At 35.3% G+C, this 18,601-nt stretch overlaps 4 protein-coding genes across 4 annotated transcripts; 2 read left to right on the forward strand and 2 right to left on the reverse strand.

The window, feature by feature from the left end:
- Positions 1-1,990: 1,990 nt before the first annotated feature.
- Positions 1,991-3,023, reverse strand: LOC131864493 (pathogenesis-related thaumatin-like protein 3.7). Its single transcript, XM_059215263.1, has 2 exons — positions 2,921-3,023; positions 1,991-2,818 (listed from the first exon to the last, which is right to left on the reverse strand). Exons 1-2 carry the CDS (start codon positions 2,985-2,987, stop codon positions 2,193-2,195), a joined length of 693 nt encoding a protein of 230 aa, XP_059071246.1. The 5' UTR covers positions 2,988-3,023; the 3' UTR covers positions 1,991-2,192.
- A 2,329-nt stretch (positions 3,024-5,352) lies between these two features.
- On the forward strand, positions 5,353-6,136 carry LOC131864473 (pathogenesis-related thaumatin-like protein 3.7). The gene is made up of 2 exons (XM_059215244.1): positions 5,353-5,419; positions 5,511-6,136. Exons 1-2 carry the CDS (start codon positions 5,353-5,355, stop codon positions 6,134-6,136), a joined length of 693 nt encoding a protein of 230 aa, XP_059071227.1.
- An 8,182-nt stretch (positions 6,137-14,318) lies between these two features.
- Positions 14,319-15,352, reverse strand: LOC131864494 (pathogenesis-related thaumatin-like protein 3.7). The gene is made up of 2 exons (XM_059215264.1): positions 15,255-15,352; positions 14,319-15,152 (listed from the first exon to the last, which is right to left on the reverse strand). Exons 1-2 carry the CDS (start codon positions 15,319-15,321, stop codon positions 14,527-14,529), a joined length of 693 nt encoding a protein of 230 aa, XP_059071247.1. The 5' UTR covers positions 15,322-15,352; the 3' UTR covers positions 14,319-14,526.
- A 2,334-nt stretch (positions 15,353-17,686) lies between these two features.
- On the forward strand, positions 17,687-18,470 carry LOC131864474 (pathogenesis-related thaumatin-like protein 3.7). Its single transcript, XM_059215245.1, has 2 exons — positions 17,687-17,753; positions 17,845-18,470. Exons 1-2 carry the CDS (start codon positions 17,687-17,689, stop codon positions 18,468-18,470), a joined length of 693 nt encoding a protein of 230 aa, XP_059071228.1.
- Positions 18,471-18,601: the final 131 nt, after the last annotated feature.

Below are 18,601 nucleotides of genomic sequence, written 5' to 3' on the forward strand. Positions count from 1 at the left end.
CTCTATTTATAGGGAAAATAGGGAAATGGATGGTCAAGATTGGATAATCTTAACAAGGGCCAGGATTGAAAGTTATCAATCCATGTTTACAATTCTCACCAATGAAATGGTGACAATTGTCAACAAGAGGTTGCTTGAGAGGAGATGAAATAATAATTAAATGCTTGAGAAGACATGATGGTTACCTTAGGAGCTAAGGGTTAATGTTAGGTTAGGGTTATCCATTGGATAAAGCTTTTACCCAAGCAGTAAACTCTTGTGCAAGGGTTAAAGGGATAACCAAAGTTAAAGCCATGAATGTTTTATGAGACCCTTGGGTTAGATGAGGGTTGAGTTAGAGAGAAAGTCTCTAGCCATGAAAGAAGGTTGAGTTAACCATTAATGGTTATGAAGACTTTGAGGGTTAACTTGTTGAGGACATAAAGCCTTTAATAGTTATTGAAGACTTTGAGGGTTTGAGAAGTGACTTCCCTTTTCTTAGGGATGTGACAATAATTAGGAGATGGATTAGGCTAAATTAGAATTGATTAGAATAATCTAGAAGGGGTTTAGGGAGGCAAGTGGGAGATGTAGGAAAATGGAAGTGGAGGAAAAAGGAATTTAATTAAAATAAAACTACTTTATTTCAATCAAATAGATGCAACTTGCATAAATACAAGTGAGGGATTTAAATAAATAAATTAGAATTATTTATTTGCAAGGATTAATTTAATTAAATGTAAGTTTAATTAAAAGGGGAGAAGGGGGAATTTAATTAAATAAAGTAATTTATTTAATCAAAGGCTAGAAAAGGCTTAGGTGAACTTAATTAAATAAATTGAGTAATTCATTTAATCAAATAGATGAATATAAAGAATTTAATTAAATAGAAGAATGAGATTAAAATAAATATTAAATATTCATTTAGGAAAGTGGTCAGATTTATACGTCTACAATAATTACTATCATATCACCAATAATGTGATAAAGGCAATTTGTATGTAATATATAGTTACGGAAAAATTTCTCCCATCTTATTATTATAGTTTAAAAATTTTAAATATGTGTATATCCATGCAAATTTATTAGAATCCACTATTATGGATTGAGTTGATACAATATGTATTGGAAAGTAGATTAGTTTTGTGTTGAGTATATTTATTTATTAATTCTTACTCTATCTTATTAGCACCAAATGTCCTTGTCACATCAAAGAGTGACATATCTTACTACAAACATAAAATAAATACATAATGAATACATATTTCAAAATTAGAAATATATAACAACTTTCAACTAAAAAATATAAAATTAATTTCAAGTAAAATGAAATAATCTTTCCAAATAAAATAACTCATAACATTTAAATAAAAATAAGAACAAGAAAAAAAAAATGTCAAGTAATATAATTTTAATTATTGTAAAGTAATTTGGCTCATGGGTTCCTTTCCCTATTGAGGTGGTTGGAGATAGGGTGAAGAACTGATAGTGCTAAGTGCAAAAGTGTGTGGACTTCTTAAAGGCCTCCATTAATGTAGTGAGTCTAGATCATGTCAACTCGTCCTTTGCATTCACAAACAACCAAAAACCTAATCAAGATATTCCAAAAGGTAATAATGTGAAAATTGAAACTTAGTTTCTCTAGTATGTTTAGTTTGAATGTAAAGCTGATAAGAGATATTGGATGTAGCTACTATGTAGGATTTTGTCTACGTAAGTAAGAGTAGAGATGCATTCTGGCCCTATTTTAGATTTGTTATTTAATTGAAAAATTTTCAATTTTTAATATATATGGAATGCAACACCCAAAAGTAGCTAGTTTACAAAAAAATCAATTGTGACTCAAAATTTTATTTGATGAATGTAAATAATCTATATTTTAAAATTAAGATTTATAATTCAAAACAAGTAAATATCTGTACTATTTGAATATATATATATATTTAATATATTAGAACTTAAAATGTTAAAAAGATAACTGCATATGGATTAGCTTTTCCTCATTACCCATTAAAATACCGATGGAATTTTATTTACAATAAACTGTGATACTTGGAAACTGGCATGTATACCTTACACCAACCGATGGCTTATTTACATGACTCTACCAAATGATAGTTTATGCCACCATATATCAGATACTAAATACACGGGTGATAAGATCATAGCTGATTATTTGGAGGTTATAATGACTATGATGATCCTATATATATCTAGGGACAGAATACAATACTATAGTCGGTGGTACCAGAGGGGCAGGTGAAAGTGCTGGAAGAATCGTCCTTAGCATAACTGTATGCCTGTGGGCACTGGTTCTTGAACATCATCGAGTAGTTTGTGGCGGGGCAGTTCTTGACATAGGAACCTCTGCAGCAATACTGGTCAGTTTGAAAGACAGTACAGGCACTATTGCATCCACCATTCACCTTCAATTCAGCAGGGCAAGCAGCATTCACGTCGGCTTTGCATGCAGGGGCAGTGCACTGTCCATTTGTAGGATTGATGGAGAGAGGAACGTTGAAGCCGTCAACCAGGGAGACATCGTAGAAGTCCTGGTTGCCATCTCCATTTAGGGTGTACTCGACCAGCGTGGTCGGAACGCCCCCCGAGACTTGGCAGCTCAGTTGGCCGTTGCAGTCACCAGTTTGACAGGTTCCTCGGCCGCTCGCATCGAAAGAACAGCCAGTTCGGCCCCAGAATCTTGCCGCCTTTGTCCCTGCCGGCACATCGACGGTCCATGTCTGACCTTGGTCAAGCTGCTGCCCTCCTCCTGGTAGTCCTGCCGCCCAAACTGTGTACCCGCACTGGTTTCGTATATCAAACTTAACTGCCCACGCCTCTGCAACAAAACATACACACACAAAAATTATCGTAAGGCCTAGAGAGATGTATATACCATTCAACAACCTACAACACGTATTATTTTACCAACACATCTTACGTTGCATATGTAAAGATATGGCCAGTCCAGCCACAAGAACAAGCGCAAGATCTGATACCATCGCCATTATACCGTCTGAATTGAACGATTGAATGAAGATAGATAGATTGGGTATATGAGGAGGGATTATTCATTTATATAGAAAAAGATCGCTCCGCCGGTCATGAAGGAAGCAACAGAGGAAGGACCCGGCATGAGAAGGCTAGTATCGTACGCATTCCGGTTACAGAATTCAAGCTTGCATTTATAACATGACTTGACTTCAGGTAAGAGCTGCCCAGTTTCCAACCGTAAGGGTCATCAATATTCAGATAATAGCTGTAATATTAAAGACAACCAAGTTTCACAACAAATCAAACCAACAAAACATAAATAGCCATATGATATGGGAAAAAAAGGATGTTGGATTTAGTTTCATTGAACTTTAACTCTAAAGTAGCCAAATAAATATATAAGGACTTCCTAAAGTTTATTTTTTTATTTATTTTTGTAGCCCCCACCAATATTGTATAATAGACAAATTAGATATGGGACTGAGCATTAAGACTTCTATTTGAAGACCAACCCTAGATAACACCCTTGGCCCTTCAACTATTAATAAATAATTTAGAGCCAACTACCTTAAGAATAAATATATAACGGGGTGAAGGACTCCCTTGTAAGATAAAATAGGACAAGAATGAAATATTGAAAAAAGAATTTAATATGATCTAACAAATATATTTTTCAAATTACCAATATAAACCTGTAAATTGGGAAAGAAATCTAGACTCCTAAAGAGGAATTGCTTATCTACAAAGAGAAAATATTCTCAAGGAGTTTCAAGCCTTTTGCAAATAGGGAAGGGTTGCAAAGAAGATGTAAGGGAGTTTAGATTACTTTCTTAGAATTTCTTAGTCATAGTTAAAATTTTATGTATGATTACTTATTTTTAATCTCATTGTTTGAAACTAAGTATATACAAAGAAAAAAAATCCTAAAATAATCATAAAAAAAATCTCTGACTAGAAAATTTTAAATATTTAGAAAATATAGTTGTCCTTTTAGATTTGCAAATTTCTAAAAAAAACTTGTTCCCCTAGACCTAATCGACATTTCAAGATATTCTTATTTCACTATTGATAATAATTTAGTCTATTTTTTTAAATCATAAGTTCATATTCCACTACTTATTTAACATTTTTATTTGAAAGCAAATAATACCTATTTAAAAATTAAACCAATTTTTTGAAATTATTATAATATTAGTTACAAAAGTCAATTAAAATGTATATTTTTCAAATATTAAATTTTAAACTATTGATATGTTGAGTATTAATTAATAAGTTGTAATCTCACTTTTAATTATCGACAAACTTGAAAAATTTATAAATACATTAATAAACATAAAATTTTAAAAATAGATTGAGAAACATTCATAAGAAAACAAAGTATATAATTTAGAAAAATGGATCAATCAAACAAAATATCAAGTTTAACCAAAAGAAATTGTAAGCTTTTCCAATTTGATTCTATGAACTTAACATCTTCTTCAAATAATTTTTCTACAGTTTTTTGTTTGAACATTATTTATTAATAAATTGTATTCTCACTTTTAATTACTAATAAACTTAAATAAATTTATAAATACATTAATAAGAATAAATTTAAAAAATAGATTTAAAAACACTTATAAGAAAACAAAATATATAATTTTTAAAAAGTGGGTCAATCAAACAAAATATCAAGTTTAAGCAAAAGAAATTCTATGAAGTTAAAATCTTTATCAAGATAATTTTACATCTTCCGATTTGATTCTTAGGCTACCTTGGCTTTTCAAGTCACTGAAATAGTTAGGATCAAAAACTGGCCAGCTGTTACCTAGAGTCATTTCATGTATTCAATGCAGGTTTGAGTTCTGATAAACCAGGGCTCTCGTAGCATCCACGGCTTCTCAGCCGGGTCCATGCTAGTTTGCTTCCTTCTGAAGTTATTACGGTCGGAAACTGGGCAGCGGTTACCTGAAGTCAAGTCATGCACTAAATGCAACCTGAAGTCAAGTCATGCACTAAATGTAAGTTTGAATTCTAATAACAAGGGCTTTCGTACGATGCATTGACAATTCTATGAATACAATACATGTTACACATTTTATGCATATAATACATGTTGCATATACATATAACTGCATCTAGATGCATCTTAGAATCTTATTCATACAATGCATGTTACACATCCTATGCATATAATGCATTTTACATAGACATATAACTACATGCAGATGCATCGTAGAAGCTGGATAGAGGGTGCCCTCGTACGTCACACTACTGCTCAGACTGAGTCCATGCTTCCTTCGTGTCTGCCCGGGAGATCTTTTCCTATATAAATGATGAATCCTTCTTCATATACTCAATCTATCCATCTTCATTCGACCGTTCAATACAGACGGTATAATGGCAACAGTATCAGATCTTGTGCTTATTCTTGTGGCTGGACTGGCTATATATCTTCAGATGCAAGGTAAGCTGTATTGGTAACATAAGAGTTTTAGATTGAATACACTATATATCCGAGGTTCACAATAATAATATGCGTGTGTTTTTTGTTGCAGAGGCGGCAGCAGTTAAGTTTGAGATAACGAACCAGTGCAGGTACACGGTTTGGGCGGCAGGATTACCCGGTGGAGGGCAGCAGCTCGACCAGGGTAAGACATGGACCGTCGATGTGCCGGCAGGGACAAAGGGAGCAAGATTCTGGGGCCGAACCGGCTGCTCTTTTGATGCGAGCGACCGAGGAACCTGTCAAACCGGTGACTGCAACGGCCAATTGAGCTGCCAGGTCTCGGGAGGCATTCCCACCACGCTGGCTGAGTACACCCTCAATGGAGATGGCAACAAGGACTTCTACGACGTCTCCCTGGTGGACGAATTCAACGGTCCTCTCTCCATCAATCCTACAAACGGACAGTGCACTGCCCCTGCATGCAAAGCCGACGTCAATGCTGTTTGCCCTGCTGAGTTGAAGGTGAATGGCGGATGCAATAGTGCCTGCACTGTCTTTCAAACTGACCAGTATTGCTACAGAGGTGCCTATGTCGACAACTGCCCTGCCACAAACTACTCGATGATCTTCAAGAACCAGTGCCCTCAGGCCTACAGTTATGCCAAGGATGATACTTCCAGCACTTTCACCTGCCCTTCTGGAACCACTGACTACAGTATTGTATTCTGTCCCTAAATCTATATAGGAGTATGCTCATCTACATCCTAATAATCAGCTATGAGTGTATCACCTCCGTATTTAGTATCTGATATATGGTGGCATAAACTATCACTCGGTAGTCATATAAATAAGCCATCATTTGTTGTAAGGCGTTAGATGCAATTTTGAAGTATCACAGTTTACTATAAATAAAAGTCCAATATTCTAATGGGCAATTTGAAATAGGTAATTCATATGCAATATCTTTTTATAAATGTCTTTTATTATTTTAGTAGGGAAGGGGTCCTAAACCCTTACAAAAAAAACAAATAAACTAGAGAGCAACGACACAATCGCTGGCATCGGATAGCCAACACCCCAGAAAGCATAGAAACAACTCTCAAAAGTAATAAAACACTAACAATACCCACATAACTAAACATAATAACCCTCTCCAACTTCCTACTATCCATAATACAACTACTAGCATATAACTAAAAAGAGTTCATAATAGTATCAGAGTACTTAATCCACATGAAAACACCCAACATAAGGCATGCAGGCCTGTTTAGATAAAAGTCCATGTTAAAACTAATACTATCATCTTTTGAAATCAACCCAGACCAAAAAAAAGCACCAACCCAATAGCATCCTACTCATCCTTGATGACGTTCCATTCCCGCACAAGACACTACATCAGTTCCTTCTAGATCTTAGGTTACAACATGTCCTCTTTCTGCTCCTCTTGCAGGTTGACATCCTTCATCTTTTTTGCTTTTTTCTTCATCTTTCTCTATCTCAAGACAAACCCCATAACGACATTCTGCATAATTCATCAGTAATAGCACATAGGGAATTCAAGGCCTCTCCCATTAGCTGATGTCCTTGCCTATATTCGTCCATCTTCGCTTTAAGGTTCATGACCTTAACTTGTAGGTTAATTATCTAGTTTTGCTATTATTTGATGCTAAAATTCTCCTCCTCGGTAGGAGAGTCCTGAGAACAGGGCACCATTTCCACATCCTAAAAAAGTATTTTGAAGCAAGGATTTTTGTTTCGAATCAACCTTGTCCTCTAGAGAATCACTTAAACCCTTTGAATCCTCCTTACTGTCCTCCCCTTGTTCCTCCCCTTCCACCTGAAATTCCTCATCCTCCCCCCCTCCTCACTAGAGCTCCTGAGTTGTCATCATCATCAAGGGTAAAAGCCTTTGCCGGTTCAGGGGAAACATCTTCGGTTTCAATTTGTTTTTCTTGTCTTTGGCGAGCAGATGAGCCGACCTTCTTTCACCAAAGTGACCCTCCTATTTCTCCTTTTCATGCAGGTTATCTTTCACCTAATCTCATAGTTCTTACAAGATGAAAAATCAGACACCAATAATATCTATAGGTCCATTGCTATTGTATCCCATCCGTCGTATGATCAGGAATCATTAACCATATTGTTGTGTTGGTATGGCCACCTCTAGAGTAGCAGCTCTGACCTCTTCCTCATCCTTGTATAGCCAACTAAGGATGTCTTTCCCTTATGATTCATTTGCTAGTGTGCCCAATTTGATAAATTTTCCATCAAACTTGGTGATGGGTTGTGTTGATTGATGTGTCGATGCAGAAGGTTGTCCATGAGATTTTGGTGATGTTGGTAATTTTGATAGACACATGGGTTCAAAATAGTATTCTCCCATGCCTTGATCTTTGATTTCAACTTTTGTTTGAAGTCCATGGATAAAGACTTGATTTTTTCTTGATGATGATCTAATGCTAAGGAAGCTGGAGCTTTCCTATTGTGTGGAACTAGGCTGTCTTGAGCTGTCCCCATAGCATTGCAATGTTGAAAAGGATTATTATCGGTAGATATGGAGATTTCCTGTCCATTATATGGGAATTTGACACACTGATGGTATGTTGAAGGCACTACTTGCATTTCATGTATCCAAGGATGACCCAATAGAATATTGTATGTTAAGTCTATGTCTAAGACTTGGCACATAGTGTCCCTTTGTATCAGTCCTACCTAAATAGGTAGTATCACTGTTCCTTTAGATGACTTGTCTTCATCATCATAGGCCTTGATGGTGATCTTTTTGTTTGGATCAATAGACTTCTCAAAGAAGCCTAATGCACGGATAAGCTTTAAAGCACATATATTGAGACCAACTCCTCCATCTATTAATACTCTTTTAACTCGATGTTTGTAGACTAAGACTTTGATATGAAGGGGAGTGTTATGTGGATGACTCAAAGAGACATTATCATGTTGGAAAAGGTGAGTTTATGAGGCCCTGTCATATGAGCCACCATGGCTTGGAATTTTATCAATGTCCAGATCTTGAGGAATGTTTGTTTCAACCAATGCTTGTTCTAAGATATCCTTATCTTTTGGTGAGAACTTGAGCAACTCGAGTATAGATATTTGAGCAGGAGTTCTCTGTAGTTGATAAACCAAATCATATTGAGTATTGGGAATAGTGGTGGATGTTGATGTATGCCCTTTCAAGACGCATTTTTGAGCTTTGGTTGTCACATTGATTGATGCATGGTCTTGTTTGTCCTTGATTTTTATGACATTTATTTGGTTATCATCTATCAATATGTGATTGATGGTGTTGTTGTACAGGTGATTTATACAAGCTCCTCTTGTATCATTTGATGATGGAGCTCCTCCCTTCTTGTAATTTGGAAGAGGATTTTTAAAAGCATCGTGGTCACCGTTTGTTTTGAGACCATCAACCATTAAATCACCTCTATTGATCATATCCTGACCAATATTCTTAAGCCTCATGAAATCATTTGTGTGATGTCCTTTGTTTCGATGAAAATCACAAAAATACGAATCATTCCACCAAGGTGGTTTGACCTGGGGTTCAAAGTTGTTTATGGTCAGTAATGTGATAATTTTGTTCGCCAGGAGTTCTCGAAATGTCAATTCTAAGGTTTTCCCTAATGGTGTGTAGATGTGTCTATTTGGGAAAGTGTTGGTGTTACCTCTTTGGTTTGTATTATTCCCTCAGTTAGCCTTGTTTATTGTTGTTGCCTTGGGTATTGTTATTGGTATTTGAAATTGAAGGTCCTTGATTGGTATTTTGTGGATAAGTGTTAGTGCCTTGATTAACACCCTTTTGATTTTTGTTAGATTGTGGATTACCTCATAAAGCTAATACTGGTTGTTTGGACTTCATATCATTAGCATCAGCTCCTCCATCATTAACAATGTTTTTGTTTCTTGTCCAAAATCTTGATTTGTCTAAAGTGTTGTTGTTATTTTTATTGTTAAAGGAGTGAGTGTTGGATGAGTTAATTCCTTCCTTAAATAACTTCAATGTTCCTTTCTTGATGTAGGCTTCCTCTACTTGGATTCCATTTTCTATCAACTTGGTAAAAGCTGGTATGCATTGGAGCTTGAGTTGATAACACATCTCACTATTTAGATTGTCAATAAAGATCTCCATCTTTTCCTTTTCAGGCATGTCTCGAGGATATCTCGAAACCATACGTCTCCAACACTGAAGAAACACCATGAATGTTTCATTGCTTTTTTGTTTGGTGTTGCATACATCCAACATGGTGATTGCATCCTAAATATTATAGGAGTATTTTGTGATAAATTTGTTTACAAACTCATCAAATGATCTGATGGGAAGTGTAAGTTTAGACAACCACTCCATTGTTTTCCCTCCCAAACTTCTTGGGAATAGTCTCATTAAGAATCATCGTGAGAAAACTCTAGGCTTATGGTACAAAATTCCCGAACATGATTGCGAGGATCACTTTTAGCATCGTATTTGTCGTACTTTCGCATATCTGAATTTGGGGGAAAAGGTATCATGTTTAATCTCCTGTCAAAGGAGTAAGGACAGATTTCATCCAAGGAGTATCGCATTGTGGTCCCTTGTTGCATGTTCTACATTTGCCTTTGCAGCATTTGGATTTGTTGTGTAAGAGTGACCATGGGTGCATTTGTATGTCGAGGGAAACCTTCCCCCTTTCATTAAGATTATCCTGAGGTCGGCCATGGTTGTGTTCGGGGGTGTTATTTTGTTCATGCATGATTTATGGGCCATGTGTTTCTTCTTCTATTTTTTGGTCTTGATAGGCATAATTTCTAGACCTTGTTCTAAAAATTCTTTCAGCGACATTCCTTAAGTTTTCGGTATTAAAATCTTTAGGAAGTGTAACTCCTTTTCTAGTTAGCATGAGCATATATTTTTCCTCGTTTGCTTCAATAAGTCTTTCCATGAGCCTTTGGAATGAGGGGTTTTCTTGACATTCTTGGAGTTGTCATTCCTAAGTCACTTTGCTCAATGATTTGAGAGAAAAGACATTGACTTGAGGGATCATGTTAGATAGAGAACAATGGAACATCCCTTGGGAAGTTGAGCTATTCAATATAGCTCCATAACTTGCACCAAGAGTCCCATTGGTGTGTGGATCTTTTGGAACCTTAATTTTACGTTTCTGTACACCACATTTCCTGCACACATTTGTGGCGCCCACCATGGGGCCGAACCCCATTAATCTTATCATTTTTTTTGTAGGAGCAATATTGCAAGCACGTGGGAAAGCTGGTTTAGCACATTGGGACCTTTCTTTAGTGCGTAGAAACATTAGTTAGTGCTTCTAGTATACTATTTAGTGAAGACCTCTCCACTAGCACATTTAGACTTTTTGTTAGCACCTGATATTCTGGTTGTATTCTATATCATCATAACGCATTCGACAAACATAGTAGAACATTCGGTAACCATCTTAGCGCATAGAAGTCATTTTGTAGCACATTTTCATGTTTTTGTAGTGCATCTGCACGTTTCTGTAGCTCACCTGTGCAATAGTCTAATGCATAGCTCTAACAAAGGAAAACGCAAAACTGTAATCGAAGAAAGAAAATTTTAGGCTTGTGAAGCCCACCCTCAGAATTTGATTATTTTGCTAACTGATTTTGTTCAGGTTCAAACCTTTTTCTGCAGGAGCAATAGGAGTTAGTTTAAGTTTTTCTTTTCTTTCTTTCAAAAGTTAGTTAAAAAGAACTCACCCTCTTTTTTATTGCAAAAGCTTAAAATAAACCTCATAAGTTCTTTGGGATGTTTAAAATGAACTTCATACTTTCCTTTGGTATTTAAAACAAAACTTCATCTTTTTCTTATTGCATGGGTAAAAAGAACAACAAAGAAAAAAATTTCATTCTTCCAAGTTAGGAAAACACTTCGTTCGGGTTTTAAAAGAACAACAAATTTACTTTTCAATCAACAAAGGTAAAAAGAAATTCACCTTCCTTTGGTGCCTAAAAGGATTCATTTTAATTTATTGCAAAAGTAAAAGAAACTCATCTTTATTTTGTGCAAGGAAAAAGGGAAAGTTCTCACTTATCAACTTTAATTTTGTTGACCAAAATCACGATTTCTTTTGTTGACCAGGATTTCCAATTTTTTGATAGAAAATCATTGCTATAAAAGGTTAAAAAGAACACCATACTTTTTGGAGCAAAATCTCCAAACAGAAGTTAGCAAATCATTTCTTTGAAAGGTTAAAAAGAACACTTGAGTGCCTTGTCTCGAAAGTGGAAAGTATATGCTCTCCCCTTAATTGGGTGACCAAAATGCCAAACCACTCTTTCATGCTTTCTTCATTTCAAGCAGTTAAATCGTTTAGCAAGCCTGTCATCCCGAGTTTCTCTTAGAGTGCCATTTAAATGGTCGGTGAGAAGGGAATGACCTAATTTCGAGCCCCATGGTGGGTGCCAGAAATGTTTGTGGGAAATGCAGTGGTGTACAAAAACATAAAATTCAGGTTCCAAAAGATCCACACACCAATGGGACTCTTGGTGCAAGTTATGAAGCTATATTGAATAGCTCAACTTCCCAAGGGATGTTCCATTGTTCTCTATCTCACAGGATCCCTCAAGTCAATGTCTTTTCTCTCAAATCACGGAGCAAAGTGACTTAGGAATAACAACTCCAAGAATGGGTGATGTTTGATTAATTTACCATGATTTCATTCCTAGATATGTATGATATTGAATCTATGATGATTTTAAACTAGTATGAATTTTATGTTATGATAAAGATTAGCAATCCTCTCCTAACAATATATACTAGTCTAACATGGATATGCTATGATATTTAAAATTACTTCTAAAATGCTATTAAGATGATTTTATCAAAGAGAGGCTAAATGCTCAGTAAAATGACTATAGATTACATGCATGAAACTTGGATATCTCAAAATGAGAGAATGAGAGCTCTATTTATAGGGAAAATAGGGAAATGGATGGTCAAGATTGGATAATCTTAACAAGGGCCAGGATTGAAAGTTATCAATCCATGTTTACAATTCTCACCAATGAAATGGTGACAATTGTCAACAAGAGGTTGCTTGAGAGGAGATGAAATAATAATTAAATGCTTGAGAAGACATGATGGTTACCTTAGGAGCTAAGGGTTAATGTTAGGTTAGGGTTATCCATTGGATAAAGCTTTTACCCAAGCAGTAAACTCTTGTGCAAGGGTTAAAGGGATAACCAAAGTTAAAGCCATGAATGTTTTATGAGACCCTTGGGTTAGATGAGGGTTGAGTTAGAGAGAAAGTCTCTAGCCATGAAAGAAGGTTGAGTTAACCATTAATGGTTATGAAGACTTTGAGGGTTAACTTGTTGAGGACATAAAGCCTTTAATAGTTATTGAAGACTTTGAGGGTTTGAGAAGTGACTTCCCTTTTCTTAGGGATGTGACAATAATTAGGAGATGGATTAGGCTAAATTAGAATTGATTAGAATAATCTAGAAGGGGTTTAGGGAGGCAAGTGGGAGATGTAGGAAAATGGAAGTGGAGGAAAAAGGAATTTAATTAAAATAAAACTACTTTATTTCAATCAAATAGATGCAACTTGCATAAATACAAGTGAGGGATTTAAATAAATAAATTAGAATTATTTATTTGCAAGGATTAATTTAATTAAATGTAAGTTTAATTAAAAGGGGAGAAGGGGGAATTTAATTAAATAAAGTAATTTATTTAATCAAAGGCTAGAAAAGGCTTAGGTGAACTTAATTAAATAAATTGAGTAATTCATTTAATCAAATAGATGAATATAAAGAATTTAATTAAATAGAAGAATGAGATTAAAATAAATATTAAATATTCATTTAGGAAAGTGGTCAGATTTATACGTCTACAATAATTACTATCATATCACCAATAATGTGATAAAGGCAATTTGTATGTAATATATAGTTACGGAAAAATTTCTCCCATCTTATTATTATAGTTTAAAAATTTTAAATATGTGTATATCCATGCAAATTTATTAGAATCCACTATTATGGATTGAGTTGATACAATATGTATTGGAAAGTAGATTAGTTTTGTGTTGAGTATATTTATTTATTAATTCTTACTCTATCTTATTAGCACCATATGTCCTTGTCACATCAAAGAGTGACATATCTTACTACAAACATAAAATAAATACATAATGAATACATATTTCAAAATTAGAAATATATAACAACTTTCAACTAAAAAATATAAAATTAATTTCAAGTAAAATGAAATAATCTTTCCAAATAAAATAACTCATAACATTTAAATAAAAATAAGAACAAGAAAAAAAAAATGTCAAGTAATATAATTTTAATTATTGTAAAGTAATTTGGCTCATGGGTTCCTTTCCCTATTGAGGTGGTTGGAGATAGGGTGAAGAACTGATAGTGCTAAGTGCAAAAGTGTGTGGACTTCTTAAAGGCCTCCATTAATGTAGTGAGTCTAGATCATGTCAACTCGTCCTTTGCATTCACAAACAACCAAAAACCTAATCAAGATATTCCAAAAGGTAATAATGTGAAAATTGAAACTTAGTTTCTCTAGTATGTTTAGTTTGAATGTAAAGCTGATAAGAGATATTGGATGTAGCTACTATGTAGGATTTTGTCTACGTAAGTAAGAGTAGAGATGCATTCTGGCCCTATTTTAGATTTGTTATTTAATTGAAAAATTTTCAATTTTTAATATATATGGAATGCAACACCCAAAAGTAGCTAGTTTACAAAAAAATCAATTGTGACTCAAAATTTTATTTGATGAATGTAAATAATCTATATTTTAAAATTAAGATTTATAATTCAAAACAAGTAAATATCTGTACTATTTGAATATATATATATATTTAATATATTAGAACTTAAAATGTTAAAAAGATAACTGCATATGGATTAGCTTTTCCTCATTACCCATTAAAATACCGATGGAATTTTATTTACAATAAACTGTGATACTTGGAAACTGGCATGTATACCTTACACCAACCGATGGCTTATTTACATGACTCTACCAAATGATAGTTTATGCCACCATATATCAGATACTAAATACACGGGTGATAAGATCATAGCTGATTATTTGGAGGTTATAATGACTATGATGATCCTATATATATCTAGGGACAGAATACAATACTATAGTCGGTGGTACCAGAGGGGCAGGTGAAAGTGCTGGAAGAATCGTCCTTAGCATAACTGTATGCCTGTGGGCACTGGTTCTTGAACATCATCGAGTAGTTTGTGGCGGGGCAGTTCTTGACATAGGAACCTCTGCAGCAATACTGGTCAGTTTGAAAGACAGTACAGGCACTATTGCATCCACCATTCACCTTCAATTCAGCAGGGCAAGCAGCATTCACGTCGGCTTTGCATGCAGGGGCAGTGCACTGTCCATTTGTAGGATTGATGGAGAGAGGAACGTTGAAGCCGTCAACCAGGGAGACATCGTAGAAGTCCTGGTTGCCATCTCCATTTAGGGTGTACTCGACCAGCGTGGTCGGAACGCCCCCCGAGACTTGGCAGCTCAGTTGGCCGTTGCAGTCACCAGTTTGACAGGTTCCTCGGCCGCTCGCATCGAAAGAACAGCCAGTTCGGCCCCAGAATCTTGCCGCCTTTGTCCCTGCCGGCACATCGACGGTCCATGTCTGACCTTGGTCAAGCTGCTGCCCTCCTCCTGGTAGTCCTGCCGCCCAAACTGTGTACCCGCACTGGTTTCGTATATCAAACTTAACTGCCCACGCCTCTGCAACAAAACATACACACACAAAAATTATCGTAAGGCCTAGAGAGATGTATATACCATTCAACAACCTACAACACGTATTATTTTACCAACACATCTTACGTTGCATATGTAAAGATATGGCCAGTCCAGCCACAAGAACAAGCGCAAGATCTGATACCATCGCCATTATACCGTCTGAATTGAACGATTGAATGAAGATAGATAGATTGGGTATATGAGGAGGGATTATTCATTTATATAGAAAAAGATCGCTCCGCCGGTCATGAAGGAAGCAACAGAGGAAGGACCCGGCATGAGAAGGCTAGTATCGTACGCATTCCGGTTACAGAATTCAAGCTTGCATTTATAACATGACTTGACTTCAGGTAAGAGCTGCCCAGTTTCCAACCGTAAGGGTCATCAATATTCAGATAATAGCTGTAATATTAAAGACAACCAAGTTTCACAACAAATCAAACCAACAAAACATAAATAGCCATATGATATGGGAAAAAAAGGATGTTGGATTTAGTTTCATTGAACTTTAACTCTAAAGTAGCCAAATAAATATATAAGGACTTCCTAAAGTTTATTTTTTTATTTATTTTTGTAGCCCCCACCAATATTGTATAATAGACAAATTAGATATGGGACTGAGCATTAAGACTTCTATTTGAAGACCAACCCTAGATAACACCCTTGGCCCTTCAACTATTAATAAATAATTTAGAGCCAACTACCTTAAGAATAAATATATAACGGGGTGAAGGACTCCCTTGTAAGATAAAATAGGACAAGAATGAAATATTGAAAAAAGAATTTAATATGATCTAACAAATATATTTTTCAAATTACCAATATAAACCTGTAAATTGGGAAAGAAATCTAGACTCCTAAAGAGGAATTGCTTATCTACAAAGAGAAAATATTCTCAAGGAGTTTCAAGCCTTTTGCAAATAGGGAAGGGTTGCAAAGAAGATGTAAGGGAGTTTAGATTACTTTCTTAGAATTTCTTAGTCATAGTTAAAATTTTATGTATGATTACTTATTTTTAATCTCATTGTTTGAAACTAAGTATATACAAAGAAAAAAAATCCTAAAATAATCATAAAAAAAATCTCTGACTAGAAAATTTTAAATATTTAGAAAATATAGTTGTCCTTTTAGATTTGCAAATTTCTAAAAAAAACTTGTTCCCCTAGACCTAATCGACATTTCAAGATATTCTTATTTCACTATTGATAATAATTTAGTCTATTTTTTTAAATCATAAGTTCATATTCCACTACTTATTTAACATTTTTATTTGAAAGCAAATAATACCTATTTAAAAATTAAACCAATTTTTTGAAATTATTATAATATTAGTTACAAAAGTCAATTAAAATGTATATTTTTCAAATATTAAATTTTAAACTATTGATATGTTGAGTATTAATTAATAAGTTGTAATCTCACTTTTAATTATCGACAAACTTGAAAAATTTATAAATACATTAATAAACATAAAATTTTAAAAATAGATTGAGAAACATTCATAAGAAAACAAAGTATATAATTTAGAAAAATGGATCAATCAAACAAAATATCAAGTTTAACCAAAAGAAATTGTAAGCTTTTCCAATTTGATTCTATGAACTTAACATCTTCTTCAAATAATTTTTCTACAGTTTTTTGTTTGAACATTATTTATTAATAAATTGTATTCTCACTTTTAATTACTAATAAACTTAAATAAATTTATAAATACATTAATAAGAATAAATTTAAAAAATAGATTTAAAAACATTTATAAGAAAACAAAATATATAATTTTTAAAAAGTGGGTCAATCAAACAAAATATCAAGTTTAAGCAAAAGAAATTCTATGAAGTTAAAATCTTTATCAAGATAATTTTACATCTTCCGATTTGATTCTTAGGCTACCTTGGCTTTTCAAGTCACTGAAATAGTTAGGATCAAAAACTGGCCAGCTGTTACCTAGAGTCATTTCATGTATTCAATGCAGGTTTGAGTTCTGATAAACCAGGGCTCTCGTAGCATCCACGGCTTCTCAGCCGGGTCCATGCTAGTTTGCTTCCTTCTGAAGTTATTACGGTCGGAAACTGGGCAGCGGTTACCTGAAGTCAAGTCATGCACTAAATGCAACCTGAAGTCAAGTCATGCACTAAATGTAAGTTTGAATTCTAATAACAAGGGCTTTCGTACGATGCATTGACAATTCTATGAATACAATACATGTTACACATTTTATGCATATAATACATGTTGCATATACATATAACTGCATCTAGATGCATCTTAGAATCTTATTCATACAATGCATGTTACACATCCTATGCATATAATGCATTTTACATAGACATATAACTACATGCAGATGCATCGTAGAAGCTGGATAGAGGGTGCCCTCGTACGTCACACTACTGCTCAGACTGAGTCCATGCTTCCTTCGTGTCTGCCCGGGAGATCTTTTCCTATATAAATGATGAATCCTTCTTCATATACTCAATCTATCCATCTTCATTCGACCGTTCAATACAGACGGTATAATGGCAACAGTATCAGATCTTGTGCTTATTCTTGTGGCTGGACTGGCTATATATCTTCAGATGCAAGGTAAGCTGTATTGGTAACATAAGAGTTTTAGATTGAATACACTATATATCCGAGGTTCACAATAATAATATGCGTGTGTTTTTTGTTGCAGAGGCGGCAGCAGTTAAGTTTGAGATAACGAACCAGTGCAGGTACACGGTTTGGGCGGCAGGATTACCCGGCGGAGGGCAGCAGCTCGACCAGGGTAAGACATGGACCGTCGATGTGCCGGCAGGGACAAAGGGAGCAAGATTCTGGGGCCGAACCGGCTGCTCTTTTGATGCGAGCGACCGAGGAACCTGTCAAACCGGTGACTGCAACGGCCAATTGAGCTGCCAGGTCTCGGGAGGCATTCCCACCACGCTGGCTGAGTACACCCTCAATGGAGATGGCAACAAGGACTTCTACGACGTCTCCCTGGTGGACGAATTCAACGGTCCTCTCTCCATCAATCCTACAAACGGACAGTGCACTGCCCCTGCATGCAAAGCCGACGTCAATGCTGTTTGCCCTGCTGAGTTGAAGGTGAATGGCGGATGCAATAGTGCCTGCACTGTCTTTCAAACTGACCAGTATTGCTACAGAGGTGCCTATGTCGACAACTGCCCTGCCACAAACTACTCGATGATCTTCAAGAACCAGTGCCCTCAGGCCTACAGTTATGCCAAGGATGATACTTCCAGCACTTTCACCTGCCCTTCTGGAACCACTGACTACAGTATTGTATTCTGTCCCTAAATCTATATAGGAGTATGCTCATCTACATCCTAATAATCAGCTATGAGTGTATCACCTCCGTATTTAGTATCTGATATATGGTGGCATAAACTATCACTCGGTAGTCATATAAATAAGCCATCATTTGTTGT

The sequence above is a fragment of the Cryptomeria japonica genome, unplaced genomic scaffold (assembly GCF_030272615.1).
Source record: "Cryptomeria japonica unplaced genomic scaffold, Sugi_1.0 HiC_scaffold_87, whole genome shotgun sequence".
In the NCBI taxonomy this organism is placed as follows: Eukaryota; Viridiplantae; Streptophyta; class Pinopsida; order Cupressales; family Cupressaceae; genus Cryptomeria; species Cryptomeria japonica.